The sequence below is a fragment of the Rhea americana genome, unplaced genomic scaffold (genome assembly GCF_003343005.1).
Source record: "Rhea americana isolate MKP2758 unplaced genomic scaffold, rheAme1 scaffold_26, whole genome shotgun sequence".
Lineage (NCBI taxonomy): Eukaryota > Metazoa > Chordata > Aves > Rheiformes > Rheidae > Rhea > Rhea americana.
The window spans coordinates 1,148,104-1,165,677 of record NW_028186379.1 but is presented as its reverse complement, the minus strand read 5'-3'; the positions used below and the strand labels follow the sequence as shown (position 1 = coordinate 1,165,677).

General features: G+C 36.8%; 1 protein-coding gene across 4 annotated transcripts in view; it reads right to left on the bottom strand.

The window, feature by feature from the left end:
* SLIT2 (slit guidance ligand 2) overlaps positions 1-17,574 on the bottom strand; it is a 250,429-nt gene that overhangs the window by 57,507 nt on the left and 175,348 nt on the right. For 3 of the 4 annotated variants that reach the window (XM_085307492.1, XM_085307490.1, XM_085307491.1), the window contains exons 10-16: positions 10,319-10,390; positions 9,668-9,739; positions 9,065-9,136; positions 7,047-7,190; positions 6,763-6,926; positions 5,990-6,013; positions 2,318-2,468 (exon numbers count right to left, since the gene is read on the bottom strand). In XM_085307492.1, coding sequence (XP_085163618.1) covers positions 2,318-2,468; positions 5,990-6,013; positions 6,763-6,926; positions 7,047-7,190; positions 9,065-9,136; positions 9,668-9,739; positions 10,319-10,390 — 699 coding nt within the window. The remainder of the gene's footprint in view (positions 1-2,317; positions 2,469-5,989; positions 6,014-6,762; positions 6,927-7,046; positions 7,191-9,064; positions 9,137-9,667; positions 9,740-10,318; positions 10,391-17,574) is intronic. The other variant, XM_085307489.1, reaches the window with a different exon arrangement.

Genomic DNA, 17,574 nt, shown 5'->3' with positions numbered 1-17,574 from the left:
AGACAAACTATTTGACAAAAAAAATCTACTGAGAAATCTAAAAAAAATGACATTTTTCTTCACTTTTGAGCTTTGATTCCAAGATGAGTCTCAGCTCCAAATTATACCATGTAGAGAATAACGTAGCCATTTCTCTGAGAGTCTCTGAGAGTGTCTTCCTATTCACTGTTAAGGAAGCATTAATGCCGTTTACCTCTAAACAAGTATTTCTAACTCAAATATGATGAGTAAAAGAAAAATAAAAAGCCTAACTACTTCATCTTCTGGTATACATCAAAAAATGCTGTGAACTGGAAACCACAAAGTAGACCTAGAACTAGAATGTGAAGTCTCAAGAGCAGCTAGAAGAGCAATGCATGAAGATCAAGGAGTAACAGGAGGAAAGAACAGGAAATGTTATGACTGTTGAGTGCATTGAATTCCTCAGGTTTTATGTTTTTCAAAATTTCAAGTGTTTAAGATGATGCAAAGGTGAACYGACTACCAGGACATAGTCCTCTCGTTATCAGACCTAAATAAAAGTATTTTCCTGAAAGAAAAAACATTAGCTAACTAAACTAAATGAGGCCACACTGCTAGGCCATACACTTAACAACATTTATTTTTCCTGTGCGACATCCTCTGGCAACAGGAACTCCCCAGCTAGTTCATAGCCAAAAAGCCTTTGTGGAGGAAAACCTTGTATTTCTTTAGAGCAGGCAGAATTAAACATGGATCCTGCTAAGCCAATAAAATGCATTTCAGCAACTCTATTCCTCATCTCTTGGTTCATGAATTATGATTTTACAACCATTACTCCATGTTCTCCTCCTACATTTTAACCTACTATTCATTCCATCAAGYTTCTTTCTTGAATTGAAGTAATTTTCTCTCAAAATATTATAGCACAGCTTTATGTACATTTGAGTGATATTTTTTGCTTTCTTGTGGATACTCCTAAGGGCTAAAATTCTCTCCTTCCTCTTCCCTCTCTTTTAGTTTTTCACCAAAAGGTTCTTCATCTTGTACTTCTAGGAAATACTACATGAAAAAAACATACATAAATATTTCTCCACTGAAATCTATCTCCCTCTACTCAYGACTGTGTATCAATCTTTTTTCCTCTGGTACCACTTCAGGAATGGTAAATCAGCAACTTAAACATGGCCAAAAGCTGAGCTTTGCTCTTCCCACATATGGCACTTCCTCTCCTGAATTCCTCGTCATTCCGGGSACCACCAGAATTGCCACTCAGGTTTGTAATGAGAACATTGAGTCCAGCGACAGACAGAAATCTCCATCTCTTTTTGCACAGTATTTCTGTGTCAAATTCCTTTTCTGTCCAGACATTCAAGATCCTTAACCGTAGTCTAATTATTTCATACCTTCACAGCTCTGTTGCTGTTATGCCAGGTTGTCTTTTAAGAGCATTTGCCATACTGTTGTTCATCTCACCCCTGTGGGTCAGAGCTTTGACCACAGTACTTCTGTCTCTGTATTTCTTACTGTCTGTCCCTGCTTTACTGAATAAAYCACAGTCCCTCACTTTTGCTCCTCAGCATTCTGCCTTGCTCTATACGCTAAATCTACTAAGAAAAACAGCTATTTCCTCTTGCCTTTGTTCTGCCAATGATGACCACTTTCATCTCCTGCCTGTCTGCTAATCCTTCAAGCATCTCTGTACTCCCTTCCACATTGTTTCTTCTACATGGGAAAGACTTGTAAAGCTGTCCTAATTTTATCTTCCTTTCAATCCCTCCTTGACGACTACTTCACTTGTGATGCCTACAAATCGTTCCCATATGGCATTTATTAAGCAAGCAACAATCTGTGGCTTCTTTCTGCTCATGTCTGTTCACTTATCGCTCAGTATCATTATCTCATCTTCTTAACCCAACTCTTTCTTGTTTGTCTGCTTTATCTTCCTCTGGTTTCCTGCTTGACATGTATAATGTGAGCTTTGCATGATAAGAATCAATTCTGTTTTGTTTAATAYGTAGGTAGCACATTTTAAGACAGAGCCTGGGTTACTGATGGGGTGGCTTATTTGCTCTTTTTGTCAAAATAAAAAAGTAAAATAAACCACACTATCTTTCAAAAAATTCCCAGTGGGTAGTTATGTACTGGAGAACTTGTAACGTGCAATGGTTACCTCATTTATTTAGCATAATTTTTTAATGCTACATACTACTGAAAGGTACCTACTTCTTTGAAGAACAACACGGAATGATGAGGCTATTTTTGTTTTTTGTGGTTCAAACAATAAAGCCTGTTTTTATTAGAAAATTTTAGTTAGTTTTTCACAAGCAAATAATGCTTTCTTATGGGATMAACTTACAATTCTGCTGTGTACTGGGGAATGTGATCAGGGATTTTGTTGAGTTTCTGATTAGAGCAATCCACCGTGGTCCCTTCACAGCGACATTTTTCAGGGCAAGCCAAATCTGCAAAGCAGTCTCCACTTAATTTGGACCGGTAATCTTCAGTGCCTGCAGAAGAGTCAAGTCAAAATACCGATACTGAGTCAATAAAGTAAAAGATTTYTTTTCTTGGGAAAAGGTTGAAAAGATGTCTGCAATTCAGATAATGGGTGGGCAACTTGGGAAACATATGATAAACTCTGTGATACTGAACAGACACAAGGGCTTCAAGAGAGGGTTAAATATAGGGGCTTAAGATATTCTGGAAAAAGAAACTGTGACCAACTTCACRTAACAGGATAACATTAACTTGAGCTTTTCACAGCTGTACTTTCTGCTGATTTTGTTGTCAGCCAATCTAGCCTTGTTTATAGCTAATCACACAAATGCCACTGATTCTTTTAGAATTTATTTTATTTCTCTGTGTCACGAATAAATAGATCCTGAATGCCACCTTTTCTCTTTCTCTCGTTACAAATTTGTATTGTCGACTGGACTTCATTAACCTCTGTGATTGTTTTTATAGCCCCGACCCTCCACATCATCTCAAACACGTAAGATTGAAGGCCCTATTTTCAGCTTTAATTTAAAAAATGTGTGATCCTGACTTAAGCCTCAGCAGCTTGCCATGCTGTAGAAAGCTGCGTGACGTTCCATGGTGCTTGACAGAACCATGTTTTACTCATACCTCACAACCACATGGTTAGATCAAGCACAACAGAAAATCTCGCTAAATTATCACAACTGCATCCACTAGGCCAAGGATAAGAGCAAGGGAAAAGAGGAAGGAGTAGGAAGAAGTTACAAAAGCATTTGAAGTTTAACACTTGCTTACATGACATGGCATTCTTATTACTGAATGTCCAGTGCCACAGTAACAGTATTACTGTCACAGATCAACTAAAATGTACAACAACAACAAYAACAAAAAAAGAACCACATTGAAATTTTCCTCCACCATTTCCCAGAGTCAAAGAAAACGTCCYAAACATATCAGGTGAAAACATCCAGTAAGGAACTGAGGGTGGATGACAAAGAAAACAAATAGAAGCCAAAAGGACCTGCAGGTTCTTCTCGGACAAAGGTGAAAAGACTGAGACTAGTAGAAGGTGCATCAGGGCTGGGAAGTACACTGTGATTTAGCTCAGACACTGAACTTTACTTACAGCCAAAATGGTGAACTCCTGCAAAAGTAAAGATAGCCAAGAAGGAAAGAAAGACAGAGTAATCCCAATTAAGACAAAAACAWGAACTAAACTCCTGTGTTCTCTACTCAACTTTACAGTGACTAGAGGATGCTGCTGAGGGGCACCATCTTTAGCAGAGAGAAAGAACAATTAATTTTAAGTGGCATTAAAAACGTAGAAATTATTGGGGTTAATTAAAAATTTCATATAGGWTGCTAACACTTGCCATGCATCATTATTTATTATTTTAAATATATTCTTTAAAGAACTATTATGCTCCTTTTAATGTATATACATGCTATGCCACTTAAAATAATGAATAAACCAAAGAAATAGATACTTAAAGAAAGGGAAGAAAAAAAATCTCAGTCCTTGTATATTATCTAGCTTCTGTAAAAGTCTAAGTAACCTACATGATATAAGTGGTTACACTTGGAATATTTTTATGAGCTTGCAGACAAGCAATATTTTTTTCAAATTCATGATTTGCATACTTGCATAACCTTTAGTCTTCCAAATGACTATATGGAAATTCTGTTAATGATTTCCTAGTGTCTGTAATCAAGATCTCTGAGTGACAGATTTCAAACAAACATAAAACAAACTGATATTTGACTTTTTAAAGAAAGGCTAACATTTTAGAAGTATTCATTTAAGCATAAAGAAGTATTTCTAGCACTTTTTAATACCCATGAGCCAGGCCACAAATACATTACTTCCCTCTCATGTCCAGAACAAATCACTGTTACTAGTTCAGAGTAAACAACTGAAATATTCAGGGGAAAGATCTTTAACAACTAAATTTAGTGCAGTATCTCCTTGCTACCTGATAGAAAGAGAAAGCACAAAAGCTGTATTTCAAAATGTACAGTGTGCAACACATTTTAAGAAATTTAATTCTTTTYCTTCTTTTTGCAGGAATATCATTTTTTAAAGGGTAAGTAAACAAGCCTAAACTGCATGTGTGGCCATATTATAAACAGGCTGTGAAGACATTTGCTGGCAAGAAAACACTTCTAGCTCAGAGACAAAAGTTGTGCTGGCAAGGTTGAGTAGAAGTCACTCTGTGGCAGGAATACAGCTGTTCTACTCATTACGGAATTGAGTGGCACTACAGGTTTGAGAAATTGAATCCCCCTCTGCTTTATGCTGCTTTAAAAAACCCCACAGTTCTGCGGCTGCCAATGCTGGCAAATTATTGCCTCATTTTGTATTTCATTTTGTCTTCTYTTCATATTCAAACCAACATATTAGTACGAGGGCATGGAAAACTTCACATGATTGCTGCAAATTTAAGTGACACATCACATAGCATTAGGAGAAGAACTGTTAAACATACCAGGTTAAAAGACAAAGACTAAGACCAATCAATAAATCAGTACTTCAAACACTGCAGAATGACAATATACCTGTAGTACTTGAAAGAACAAGTGCACTGGTGTCATAATCAAATACTGCAGTTATTTTTCTAGACATTAAACTATGWTAGAAAAACTTGCTTGCAGATTGCATACTGCAAATCTTCAATAGATTCATTATGCCCTTGTTTACTTTGCCAATTAATTATTTATAATCTGTTAGRAACATAATGTTCCTTCATATATTTTTCTATTAAGAAATCAGTGCACACAGCTGACAAGCAAGGTAAAATAAGTAAAGAAACATATTTCAAAGAGCTAGGGCCAACATCAGTAATTCTTTTGGAAAACACCAGACTCATCATAGCTTAAACTGGTGTGTAAATTGCTGTTTCACCCCAACTCTTAAATCATCTTTTCTTTAATGGGATACATTCCTGATTCACTGTATGAATCTGCCCACAGAATGCCTTTAATGAAGAATATCAGCTTTCTTTTCCCATTGTGCGCCCCGTTGTAGTTTCACAGACACAAGGAGGGTGAGCAAGCAGCARTTGCAGACATTCAGGAGTTGGTGTAGGACACAAAAGGCAAGAAAATGTTCATTTGTAAAGTKTTTTTTTYCTTTTTTTAAGTTGTACTAGCTCTTTGACAGTGGTATGGCTTCCTGTGTTTAAAAGCAGCTTAGGAGCTACATTTTAAAAACAGTAGTGGCACAAAAGGCAAGGTACAAGGTAAGCAGAAGTGTCAATTGAAATAGGAACTAGCAGGTGCAATCTTCTAAATAATTTAAATAAAAGTATCATTTTGGTAGGTTGTGTGCAAATTTTAGAGACAGAAAAGTAAATGGAGCTGCATGCTAAGCTCTTATATTTAGAAAACAGAACTACTAGTGATCTACAAAGGAAATTATGTCTAGCTACAGGTATTCACTGTTGTTAATATACATGCATCAGTTTCCTAAAAGCTATAACAAACTTTGCTTTTTGGGGGAAAGGGAGAGAGTATCTGCAGTTAGTCAATCTTACTGCAGAGCCAAACCTACCTGGAATGAAATACTGTTCTTTAGCTAAATAAAGAGAAAAAAAAATAGAAGATGCACCTGAATGTCAGCAAGCAAAGAATGAGTTTTATTAGATTAAGTATGGACTACAATTAACTACAGATAATTAAGTGAAAAAATGTGTATTCACAACAAGAGCTGATAAACAACAAAGTGTGAATAGTCATAAATGTATCCGGGACATGGATAACAAACAGTTCTCATCTGGTATTCGCACTTGAGACTGAATAAATTGTAGAATGTGAAATGCACCTGGAACAGCTGGATACCATATGACAAAAGTTAGGATTTAGAGAAATGTAAGTAGGAAATGGAATAAGATTAGAAAAAGCAAACAGTAAATTTCAGTATGAGGTAAGCTCCCTGTATAAAATGAGTATGTCGTGTTTCCATATTTAGCTGGAGATTTTTAGATCTTTCACGTACTGCAGAGCCTTGTGGAAATTTTACAAAATGATTTATGTTGGTGATACTTGTAGCAAATAACGTTAGCATTTCATTCTGAGGTATTACATATTACATTTCTTTTGTTAGATTTAATGCTACTCAGAAATAGTGCCAAATGCGTTAACTATAGCAATGTTCCGTGATCCAATAGTCTATGACTGCCATGATTCCCCCGCTCCAGCAGAAGGACTAAAAAAGATTGTGCAACATTTAAGAACTCCGTAGAGAGCCAGCTGCCTTCATTAGGACTTCTACAACCACTGCTTTTGCCAATAAAAGAAAAATACCAGCTGAACTAAGAAAATTACCTGAGCAGCGGAATTTCTTGCTTTTGATCTGGCCGATCCTTTTGTTTGCCAGACGGCGGGGGCTGGTGCAACGGGCACCGCTGGTCTCTATGGGGTTTGTATGGAGATAATCCGCCAGCCACTTCAGATGGCAGTCACAGATAAATGGGTTCTGAGCCAAATGCCTTTCAACGAAGAAAAAAATKATAATTTCACACATTATGTGCCTTTGGTCTCCGCAGCTCCTGATGCATTATAGCACATGAAGTTATACTAAATAAAACCACAAACAAGAGCATACATACAAAGTCTGAATGGCACGTAGGGGTGAGAAGGTGCCTTTTGCAATGGTCTGAAGCTTGTTATCATACAAAGAAAGAAGATTCAAGTTGTGCAGATCTTGAAAAGCATCAACTCGCAGGCAATTGATCTTGTTGGCATTTAATAATCTGTTTAATGGAAGACAATTACAAAATTAAAAGAATTCGTTCAGTGTCATTGCAGCTTTATTCTGCATTTTTCACAGATAATTCTTTGGACTCATTTGTAACYAGAACAAGAGATGTAGTAACAAATCTTAATTTACAGTGACTGAAGGCATTTTAGTGAATTGAAGTACCTTATTTAGGTGCTCTGAAATAATTTTGAAATATTTACACCTTTAAGTTGAGATGCACAGGTTTATTCAGCTAAAAATCTCATTCCTTGTGTGTGTTGGTAGAACACGTGTGTGGCATTTATCTGTGCAAAGAAACAAGCTTAAAAATCAAGCATCTGTAGAGAAAATGAGTTCCTTTTGCCAAATAAACAAACAAACAAAAAAGGAACTGAACACTGTGTTCATTAGCTGGAAGAGATGTGCAGTGGCACTTTTAATCATTTGTTACTAATCAGCATGCTGCCGCATTAACAGAGTCGTAGTAAAAACTGGTGGCATGGAATATATCCAAATGTGTCTTGGATCTCTTTTCCTTTACATCTTCAAAGGGAACCTTTTCTTTCCTGTACCTCCCAAACTTCTGAAATTAAAACAAACAAGCCAACTCCTTTATGCTTTTAAAACCAGAGAGAATAATTTTGTCATTCAACTGGTTGCAGTCTTCTGACCAAATACTTTGATTTTTTTCCAATTCCAATCAGATGCAATGGTAGACTTGAAAACTAACACTTTGATAAACATATTTTCAACATGCAAGTAAAAGTAATTCTTTTTTCTGATATTGAAAAATATTGACTATGCAAAATAGATCAAACTATGGATTTTTTTTACACAGAATTTACAACAGAAGTTGAAAGATATCTTCTAAACAACAAAAAAAGCTATTGTAACTAAATTCTCTAAAGGAATACAGGAAGCCTTCTACCCCTCCCCCAATTACTGTGCCAGTCCGTGACAAAAATAAATCAAATGCAATCCTCTAGGTGGTGCTAGAACTTACATTTTCCTTGTATTAGCTTACTATTTTGCCAGCTTCTTCAATGAGCTGTTAATTAAAGACGTTTTGATGATCACTTCACTATAAAATCTGGTCACTGATTGCTTCTAAGCAAGTAGGAAGAAGCTATTTACAGAATTCACCAGTCTTTAAATAACAAGTCAGTGATTCTGGGACAGTTTCTTCCAAAAATTYTTATGCCTATTTTACCAATCTCTTTTACACAGTACAACTGCTGCACAGCCTTTTCTCCTAAATCTCGACAATATTTGATAAACATATCACCACAACATTCCTCTTTACTCCTAGTATGAAAGCTAAACAGAAATAGTTTATAAAATTACACACAGGAATTTCAGAACTGTCAAAAGAAAYACAGATGGACTTCACAGAGTCAAGGAACTACATGCAGAATAGTCTCAGAAAAAATTAAAAGTTACCAAAGAAATTGTACTGAAACTCTGTTCTTATACGKGTACAACTTAAAAATACAATTAGGTAGTATTTCCATTACATTTTTCCTCTGTATAACACAYCCAGATATTTCTGCCACAGTTCCCACAGCACTTTATACATGCTATTTAGTGTTTACAGGAAAGTGTTGTATCTTACACATTCTATCATTATAAATCCTTTATAAGATAATAGTTTCTTTTTATCCATTTTAGGCTGAGATATTAATTGAGATATGATCAAATTTGTGAACAAATGGGAAGCTGGCCTACAACACTCTTGACTCCTTTGGYTTTAACATATTCATGTATATATAAAATTATACTCTGCTCCTGCATGCATGATTTCCTGCCAGTTCTTCTCCAGCTATATATCTTTCATCTAGTTTCCCTTTCTCAGCTATCCTAAAATAGGAAATATGAAAAAATACTCACAGCAACTGCAGAGAAAAGAGTCCTTCAAAGAGGCCCTTCGGAAGTTCTGTGATTTTATTGCCATAGAGGACACTATAACAGAAAATAATAAAGCAAATAAAGCTGCTATTACGAGGGGCATAAACTATGTGATTTTGAATGTAAAAAAGAAAGACAATTTCCTATTCCTGAATGATTTTAACAACAACAACTCGATATTTGCAGGATCCTTGCGGTCCTGTGAGMTAGCCGGATCACAGACTTTCCCTGCAGGTGTGTGGCCCAAAGAGCTCAGGGCAGCATCAGCACCTCTCTGTTTACAGCTTTACAAAGGGACATTAATAAGTGGGTTRCTGTTTTTAAGAACAACTAACTGGGGAATAAAAGTGTTTGATTTTGTTCAAACTATTTGCTATGAACATACTTGCAAGAAAACATACATTTTTAATATACAGCTATGATACAATTTATCATCCTGACATCCCAAAATTATCTTCACAGCTTTCAAAATTGATTAAGTTTAAATGAACGTTCTGTGGAGACCCAAAAATTCAACATCATTTGAACATAATAAAAGAATAGGAGAAATTTGCTTCTGTTTTCACATATCAGATGGATACCTACAGTGAGTTGAGCGAACGTAAACCCTGGAAAGCATCTGGAGCTGCCTCAGAGATCTGATTATTGCTCAGGTCACTAAAAAGAATGAAATTCGATTCAATTAATTAAAGCTATTTCAAAATAACAAACATTAAGATGGTATGTAGTTAGAACTAGACATGGAAGGGAGAGAAAAATTAAAATATATACGTGAGACAGCTGAAGAATTCAAATATAAACCACCTAAACCACTGAAACAAAATGCAAGGTTAAAAATGGACTGGATATTCTTGAAAAAAYGACTGAAAGATTTACTTTGTCCAATTGCTGAAGTACACTTTATAAAGAACTATTTGTTTGTTATGGGCACATAGAGTCTCAAAGCAAAACGACAGTGGCATGTCCCTATTTTAAAGCTTTTAAAAAGTTTGCTATGGTCACACATTGCTTTGATGTAGAAACATATAAAGTAATTTCAATAGTTGGTAACAAATCATTATGATTAATGTGACAAAGCTACTTAAGTGTCTTAATAATCAGGTTGCCATATTAGTTAATTTTATAGCAGTCAGACTTTCTTAAGTACTCACACATTGATGGAAGTTCCTTTGTAGGACCTTGACCTGTTTAGTATACACATATTTTTAATTGAAGAGCAAAATTTTGTGTACTTACATTCTTCGAAGCTTTTTATATGGTGAGAATGCTCCAGGAGGTATGACCTTGATTGAATTTTGTTCTAACCGTCTGCAAAAGAACAGCAGTAGCATAAAAACACAAAAACTAAGCCGAAGAGCAACCTAAAGTCTTAAAAAACTAGGAGAGATTAACTTTAACAAAAAAGTCTACTTTTGCTTTCTGTTTTAGTATATTTTTTATCTTGAGAAACAAGGCCATTTCATTCCAATTTTCCTTAAAAAAAATCAGACTGATTATAAAACAATATAGATTGTAATGTTACAAATTAAAGTCTAATCTCATTTTGTATGTAAAGAAAACTTATTTTCAGATTACACAATTTTTGTGCAATCTAAGTTAGAAGTATCATTAAAAAATCAAATCTGAATTAATGTTAATTGACTCCCCATTTATGATTCATATACAGCAATTTTATAAACATTTAATAATATATAGAAAAATATGTATACATCTAATAATAATWATTTAATTAAATATTAATAATTTAATTATTTAAACAATAGTATTTAATATCTAWTAATCATATTAAATATACAAAAGCTATATAAAATATATAAAAATGTATTATTCAGTAATATTTATAAACCAGGCTCCCCTCGGCCGAGCCTTTTGGGCCCCGGAACGTGTCCTGCCCGAGGCCGGCGGCGGCGGCGAGGCCACGAGGGACAAGGCTGCCCTTCTCCAGCACACCTGGGTAGGTGCAGAAGGCAAACAYCCGAACAGGTAAAAGCTTAGTAAGTTAAAGGTCAACAGTTTAGACCAAAACCAAACATTTTCTGCTCCTATACTCCATTTTTAGGTTAGTTTCCTCAGAAAACAAAGACTATGCATATATGTGGTTAGTTCTTTAATCAASTAGTGAGGTCAAAGAGAGGTAAAAGTYGCAAATAATAAGTTTCYACCCAAACAGCAAYAGGARGAGCTGAGAAACGAAACCAGCCGCRCCCCGACGGGAACGTCCCGCCTGCTCCGCGGCGGCCACGGGCCACCGGCCACCAGGCAGAGCCGCGCCGGGCGCCAGGCAGAGCCGCGGCTTCGAAAAGCAGCCGGGAATCCCTCGCGCGGGGAAACACGGAAGGCACCCGCAAAGGGCTGCCGGGAGCCGGCCGAAGCGACAGGAAAGGATTAGGCCGTGTTGCAGAGGATCTGAAATGCTGGAAAGCGATACATCGGGGGAAAGCGGGTATGAGAATACGGGACAGACAGACACTGCAATGGCAGGGGTCCCCTAAGAGTCTGCACAAGCCTCATGTTCAGATGCGTGCTGGRAGGCTCCAGTGCTTCCCCTACCTTCAAGCGTCTAATGATCTCCGTTAACTAGACGTGCTATGGCACGTAACTCGAGAAGGACAAGGTCTAGCGTTACAATAAGACACTTAAACTAAAAGCATTTTCCAGTTTACTCTTTTAATTAACAAATAACCAAATTAACACATTAACTCTGTAAGCTAAAGCAACTAGCAGGATATATATATATGTATGATATTTGTCTTGAGAAAGTGCAATTGCGAATTTAATTTACTCTTGTCCAATTTGTCTACAAATTAATACAGGTTCGAAAACCCCCCCTCCCCCAAAAAAAAGAAAACGAAAAGGACCAACACTATATTTCTGAAAGGTAATTTTCTGGCAGTTCTAAAGACTGAACTACAATTTCACTGGTGGATATGTAAAAACGGACTCCACATCAACTTTACCTAACATTTTCTTCTAGTGAAAAATTTACAGTCCCATAGACAGTGTGTGTAGTGGTGGAATAAATTTACAAGCTCTTTTGGATAAAGGATTTGTCATAGTAGGATCATCTAAGTAGGTCCTCTATTAACTCATGCCAAAGTGTACGCACTAAAACACATCACATTTTAGAAAATTAGATTAGTATAAGAAAGGAGAAATGAGATTATATAAATATAGAAGAAAAATCTTCTATACTCTATTCTGACAGTCAAGAAGGTAAATCAAATTCATGTTTGCAGGCCTTGCTATCCTCTAATCTTCTACTTTATCTTCCTAGAACCAGCTATATTTCACAGATTGCAAATTGGCATCCACCATTCCATGAAAAATCTAATTAGATATATTCCAGGGTCAGAAAGCAAAGATAGAGTAATATCTAGAGGAAATCTGCATTCTTCTGATAAAATTCATAGTAATTAAAAACTCTCCTTACATTAAATGAAACATTTTAAATTTTGGAATAAAGTAAACTCTAGTTTTCTATTGCTGAAAAAACTAGCTACTAAGTGCTCACAAATGACACAGTCAGAAGTACCATTATATTAGAGAAGAACAAAAAACTAGTATCAGTATTTTTCCATGGAACTTGTATTAGGTTTTGTGCATAACATCTCCTTTCAAAGTCATCCAAGAAGTCATTCTTTTTTTATAAATGGTCATCTATGTATCATAAACAGTGCCTTGGTGGTTTCTTTTTCAAAAGCCACAGTCAATTTTAGCAGCATATTTAATAAGATAAGATAATGGAGGAAGACAGTTAAGTACATGCTTCATCAAAGCTTTCGCTGCCTGATCGTATAAGAAGTACTCTGCCCACCACCACACGAACGCTTTTAGCGTTTCACTTCAAAGAAGTCCCGCATCAATACGTAAGTGTTTTGCTGTCTTCCAAAACTGTCAAACTGGTTGGAACCTCGGAAACCTTTTGGAAGACTATTCCCTAATTTCTCCTATCTAGGAAACGTTRTATGTATATATGTATATATATTCTTTTTTTCTTCTTCTACAGCTTTTCCCCACTCACGACTGCAGACCGTAACGTACAACCACCTCCCATTCTGAGAAAAATAGGTGCTTTTCCAGTTGTGGTTCCTAACCGAATCAAACTGGGTCCCCAGTGAGCAGCTGGGACTTCCCTCCCGTCCCCCAGAGAGCCCGGTGACATGTAAATCACTTGACACTTTCCAGGATGATACCACGCGCTACTATAAGCCTGCAGCACTCCATTACTGATTACTGCTTCCGCACTTACAGAGATAGACAACATGCTTATTTATACTGACACCTTTAAACTACCTTATTTTCSCATTATAAAAAGTCATTTCTACGAAAGACTTCTGCATCAGGAAAGGGGGTAAGCTGGGAATGAAGACGACCCAGTCCTCTACAGAAATATTTTTATTTTAGATTATGCAGACGGTGTACAATATGCTAAGCTTGCTTGACAGAGAAAGGTACAAAATTTATACTGCACAGACACCCTCAAATGCATTAGGCAAGATTGCTAAGGGGTCAGCAGTACATCAAAATCAGTATTTAGTAAAGATAAAATGAATCATATTTCTTAAGAAAATGTGATTTTGAATATCAAGTAGTAAATTAATTATGCATTTTATTTTCAAAAAAATCAAGATATAACATCTTGATTAAGCAAATTTGGTCAAGGTAGTGGCTTCAGCATTTAATTGATCTAAACTCTTAATTTCCACATCTCCTCATTTACAAAAAGTCTGTAAGAAGCTTGTCAAGAACCCCCAGAAGAATTTGTACTACAGAGAAGAAAGTGTAAGCTGTGCAATGAGTCTGATGCATTGCACAGATGCTGATTATACATGGTAATAAAAATGACAGCTCTTCTTTGCATTTTCCCCATCTGCTTTTAAAGTAAATGGCAAAAACAGCTGTCAGAAAACAGAAAATAGATTTCAGTGATGGGATTCAGTGCAGCTCCTGAATCTGAAGAACTGCAAGACACAGCCAACACATCTCTCATCATATATAACATCTGCCWTTTTTTTTTGTTTTTTGTTTTTAAAGTAGGAGAGCAGTAATGGTCTCCCTTTGCTACAGGGATCCAAGGCTATTAAACAAAGTACCTTTTTTCCCTTTCTTAACAACTGCACCTCCAAAGTATTAATATCTACTAAATTTCACTTCTAACTTTAGCAGTGAAAGAATTCAGTAGAAATCTGTTCTATCATCCATGTCTAACACAACAAAAAAGTGCATCTTGAACTACTATATTACTTGTGCTTTAGAATTCCCAGCTCTAATTCCGTGTATTAATAAGCCTGGTTGACAGCTTGCTAAATATTTGCATATAAAAAAATCACTGTTAATGTTGCCCTATAGCTTGCCAAACTGTTACCATCCATGCTAATTATATCAAATATTTCCTCTAGGGATCGACTGCAAATGATAGAAGTCTTTTTAGCCTGCATGCCATCAAAAAGTCAGCAAAGATTGTCACACTAAAACTATTCAACAATTCATTGCATTTACTCAAAAGCAAGTCTCAAATCTGCATTTGTTTCATTTTTCATCACAAAAAAGATCATCTCATGCTCGACCTCTACAGCAACATTAATGATGAAAGGCTTTACATTCTTTCATTTTTCCAGATTCAAGTTGTAGGCAAAATGCACCAATTCTTAAAGAATTTGATGCTCAGTACTATAGCAACTGTCAGGGTATGGCTTCACTGCAATTTGCCTAAGTTACCCGAAGTCAAGCTAAAGCCTCTCTAATTAGCCTATTCATGATAAGAGCTGTTGTGCTGCAAAAGCTACTGTAACTGCTCAGAGTAACCGTATTAATTTCACAAAAAAATAGATGCAATCCTGCTATACTGTTTTCACTGAACTTTTTTCACTGAACAGAAACAGAAGCTCAGGAATCACAYTGCTTTGCAAGAAAGAGGGTCAGGCAGGAGTCCTTATCTGTTAATGTTGCACAAACTTACACCACCAATTTCTTACAAAAATGTAAATGAAATAYTTTAACTGAGAACGCTTTTCAAAAACTTTTGCTGCTTGCATGACGATGCATTTAGCAACATTTACATAATGAAGACAGCATTTCATTGACTGGTGATGAAACACAAAATAGAGAGAYATCAATATCTACAGTTTCTTTTTCGGTAACTTCACTTACATTATTCCTGAGGAAACGTTATCAGTAGTGAAGAATCATATGYAGAAATAAAATTTAAGAGTAGCAACATCTCTGGAGCATGCCACAGCTGTCAGAGATCTCAGAGAGTTTTTTCTGGAAGAGCTAGATGGGCCTTCTCCAGCTTCCTTTCACGCTGTATAAAACATACACTTCCTCCACACATGACTTCTCCTTCCCTTGATGGAGTGTAAAGGGGTCCTTAAAGGAGCTGTCCCCACTTCAACAGCCCATCATCAGGAACAGGCACAAACCCTGGCGTGCTGGAATGGTGCTCAGTCTGGCTCTGCTTACCCACAGTGTTTCGGGAAGCTAACACTGCGGTTACTCCCCAGTTTTTGGCAAAAAAGCAAGTGCCTAAGGGCCATAAACAGTTCCTTTTGACTGCTGCCCTCAAGACAGAATAACCTGCCACGGCTCCAGTTCCCCTGCGGGATGCCCCAGAATTTTGAGATTAAATTCAAGGTCTGAATCTGCATCTCTGGTGCTCAGTATGCTGGCCAATATTATGCATGTAAGGTTTCACACAGAAAGACCCCCTCCTTGTCCTTTCAGAACACATGCTTCTTGTCCAGTTGCTGTGCTGTGTCTTTGCATCCTCCTGACTGTCGAAATTATCCTGTGCCCTCTAAATTTAAATTAGTTTTTAAGACAGGACACAAGGGTATGAAGACGGCCAAAGATCTGAACAATGACAGCATAAAACACATGCTAATAAAGAACAGATTAACCATTCTACATACAGAAATCACTACATTTGCCAACTGAAGTTAAAGCTAAAAAAGAAAAGGCTACAAAGCCACATGATTTCCTGGTAGTTTATGGATTAGGAAGATATTTGACCATGACAAATTACTTCTCTCTCTTGCTTTTGCTAAGTAGATAGTATTAGCTGTCAAATTAGCAAAAGCAGCTATTTTTAAAATAGTCAAAGGGAATATATTGTAAGTTTTGCCTAAGAAATAATCACAGTTGAAGTGGCAAAGGTAGCAGTAATTCAATGAAATCTGGGTTGGCACATTAAACGTGCTAAGGTAAAGAAGCCATGTACCTCAGCATACTCCTTTGCCGAATTTTCATTTGCGTGTTCCACGTTTATTCAATATATTGCCTAGCAGGTGATGCTTTTTTTCCCCCATGCTCTTATATTTAACTATTGTATGCACAAATTGAGAGATATTAAAATTCTATCAAATTTTTACATTTCCAACAAAAGAGCAAGATGTTTTGTTGCGTATCGCAATGAGCATAAATACTGCTTTGGTGTGCCAGTCTGACAACTGAAAAAACCCCAAGTATGTAGAAAGGACTGGATTCACAGACTGATTCCACAGATTTTGATAGGCAGTGCCCAGCCACAGTCCCTTTCTAGTAAAATTATGAACTGGCATAGATTTACAATTATGCAAAGACTCATGAAGCTCACATCTACATTTGCATGAGCAAACACAGCCCTGAGCGCCCCGGCATGGTTTTGGCCTGGGCCATCATGATCTCTCTTGGACAACGAATGGGCAAGTAAGGGAGGTGGCGTGGACTGAGGACCCCGGCTACCGGCAAGTGGGATGAGACCACCCTGTCCCAGGGCAGACGGGAGCTCCCAAGAGCAGGCATGCAGCCAACTGCAGCGCCTGCTCTTGGGGCTGGGGAACGGCCCTGCTCTGTTTCACTTCGAGCTTGATACAGATGCTTGCAAGGTCGATGTTCAGTGAGGGCTGCACACGCACTAGATGGCTGACCGAGGTACAGAGAATGAGTAGACAACGTATGACCAAATGACACAAGAACCGATTGAAATGACAACAGACTTTCAAAAGTGGCAGAACAAGAAACAGTTCAGTCACTGTGTATATCGGTACTAAAATTTTATGTTCGTGTCAGCTTTATGAACCAGATATTTTCATTTTATTTGGGTCTTTATTTGGTCCTCCTCCATAAGTAAAGCCCTACTCCTGTGAATTCTTTGAAACAAACATCTAGGGAAAGGAAAAGCCCATAACAATACATTTTTTAGAACCTCTGAAAATGATGTAATCTCATTTGATATAAGCTTCTGGACATAAAAATGCTGTAACTTTTAAGGAAAACAGAAGGAAAGCTGTAAATTTCACTGAAAATTKGAAACCTCCTCAATTCAGTTGTAAAAAATTTGAGCATCAAGTCCAATGTATTACTAGAAATTAGTCTTAAAACCATAGTGCCTGTTCTGGGCTACTTTACATCTAGGACATTTGTAATTTTGGGGGGAGGGAAGAAGAGATTTGTGAAAAATGTTAATTTTAAAAAAATGGCAGCTATATGAAGTTGCTCAARTTTGAAACATT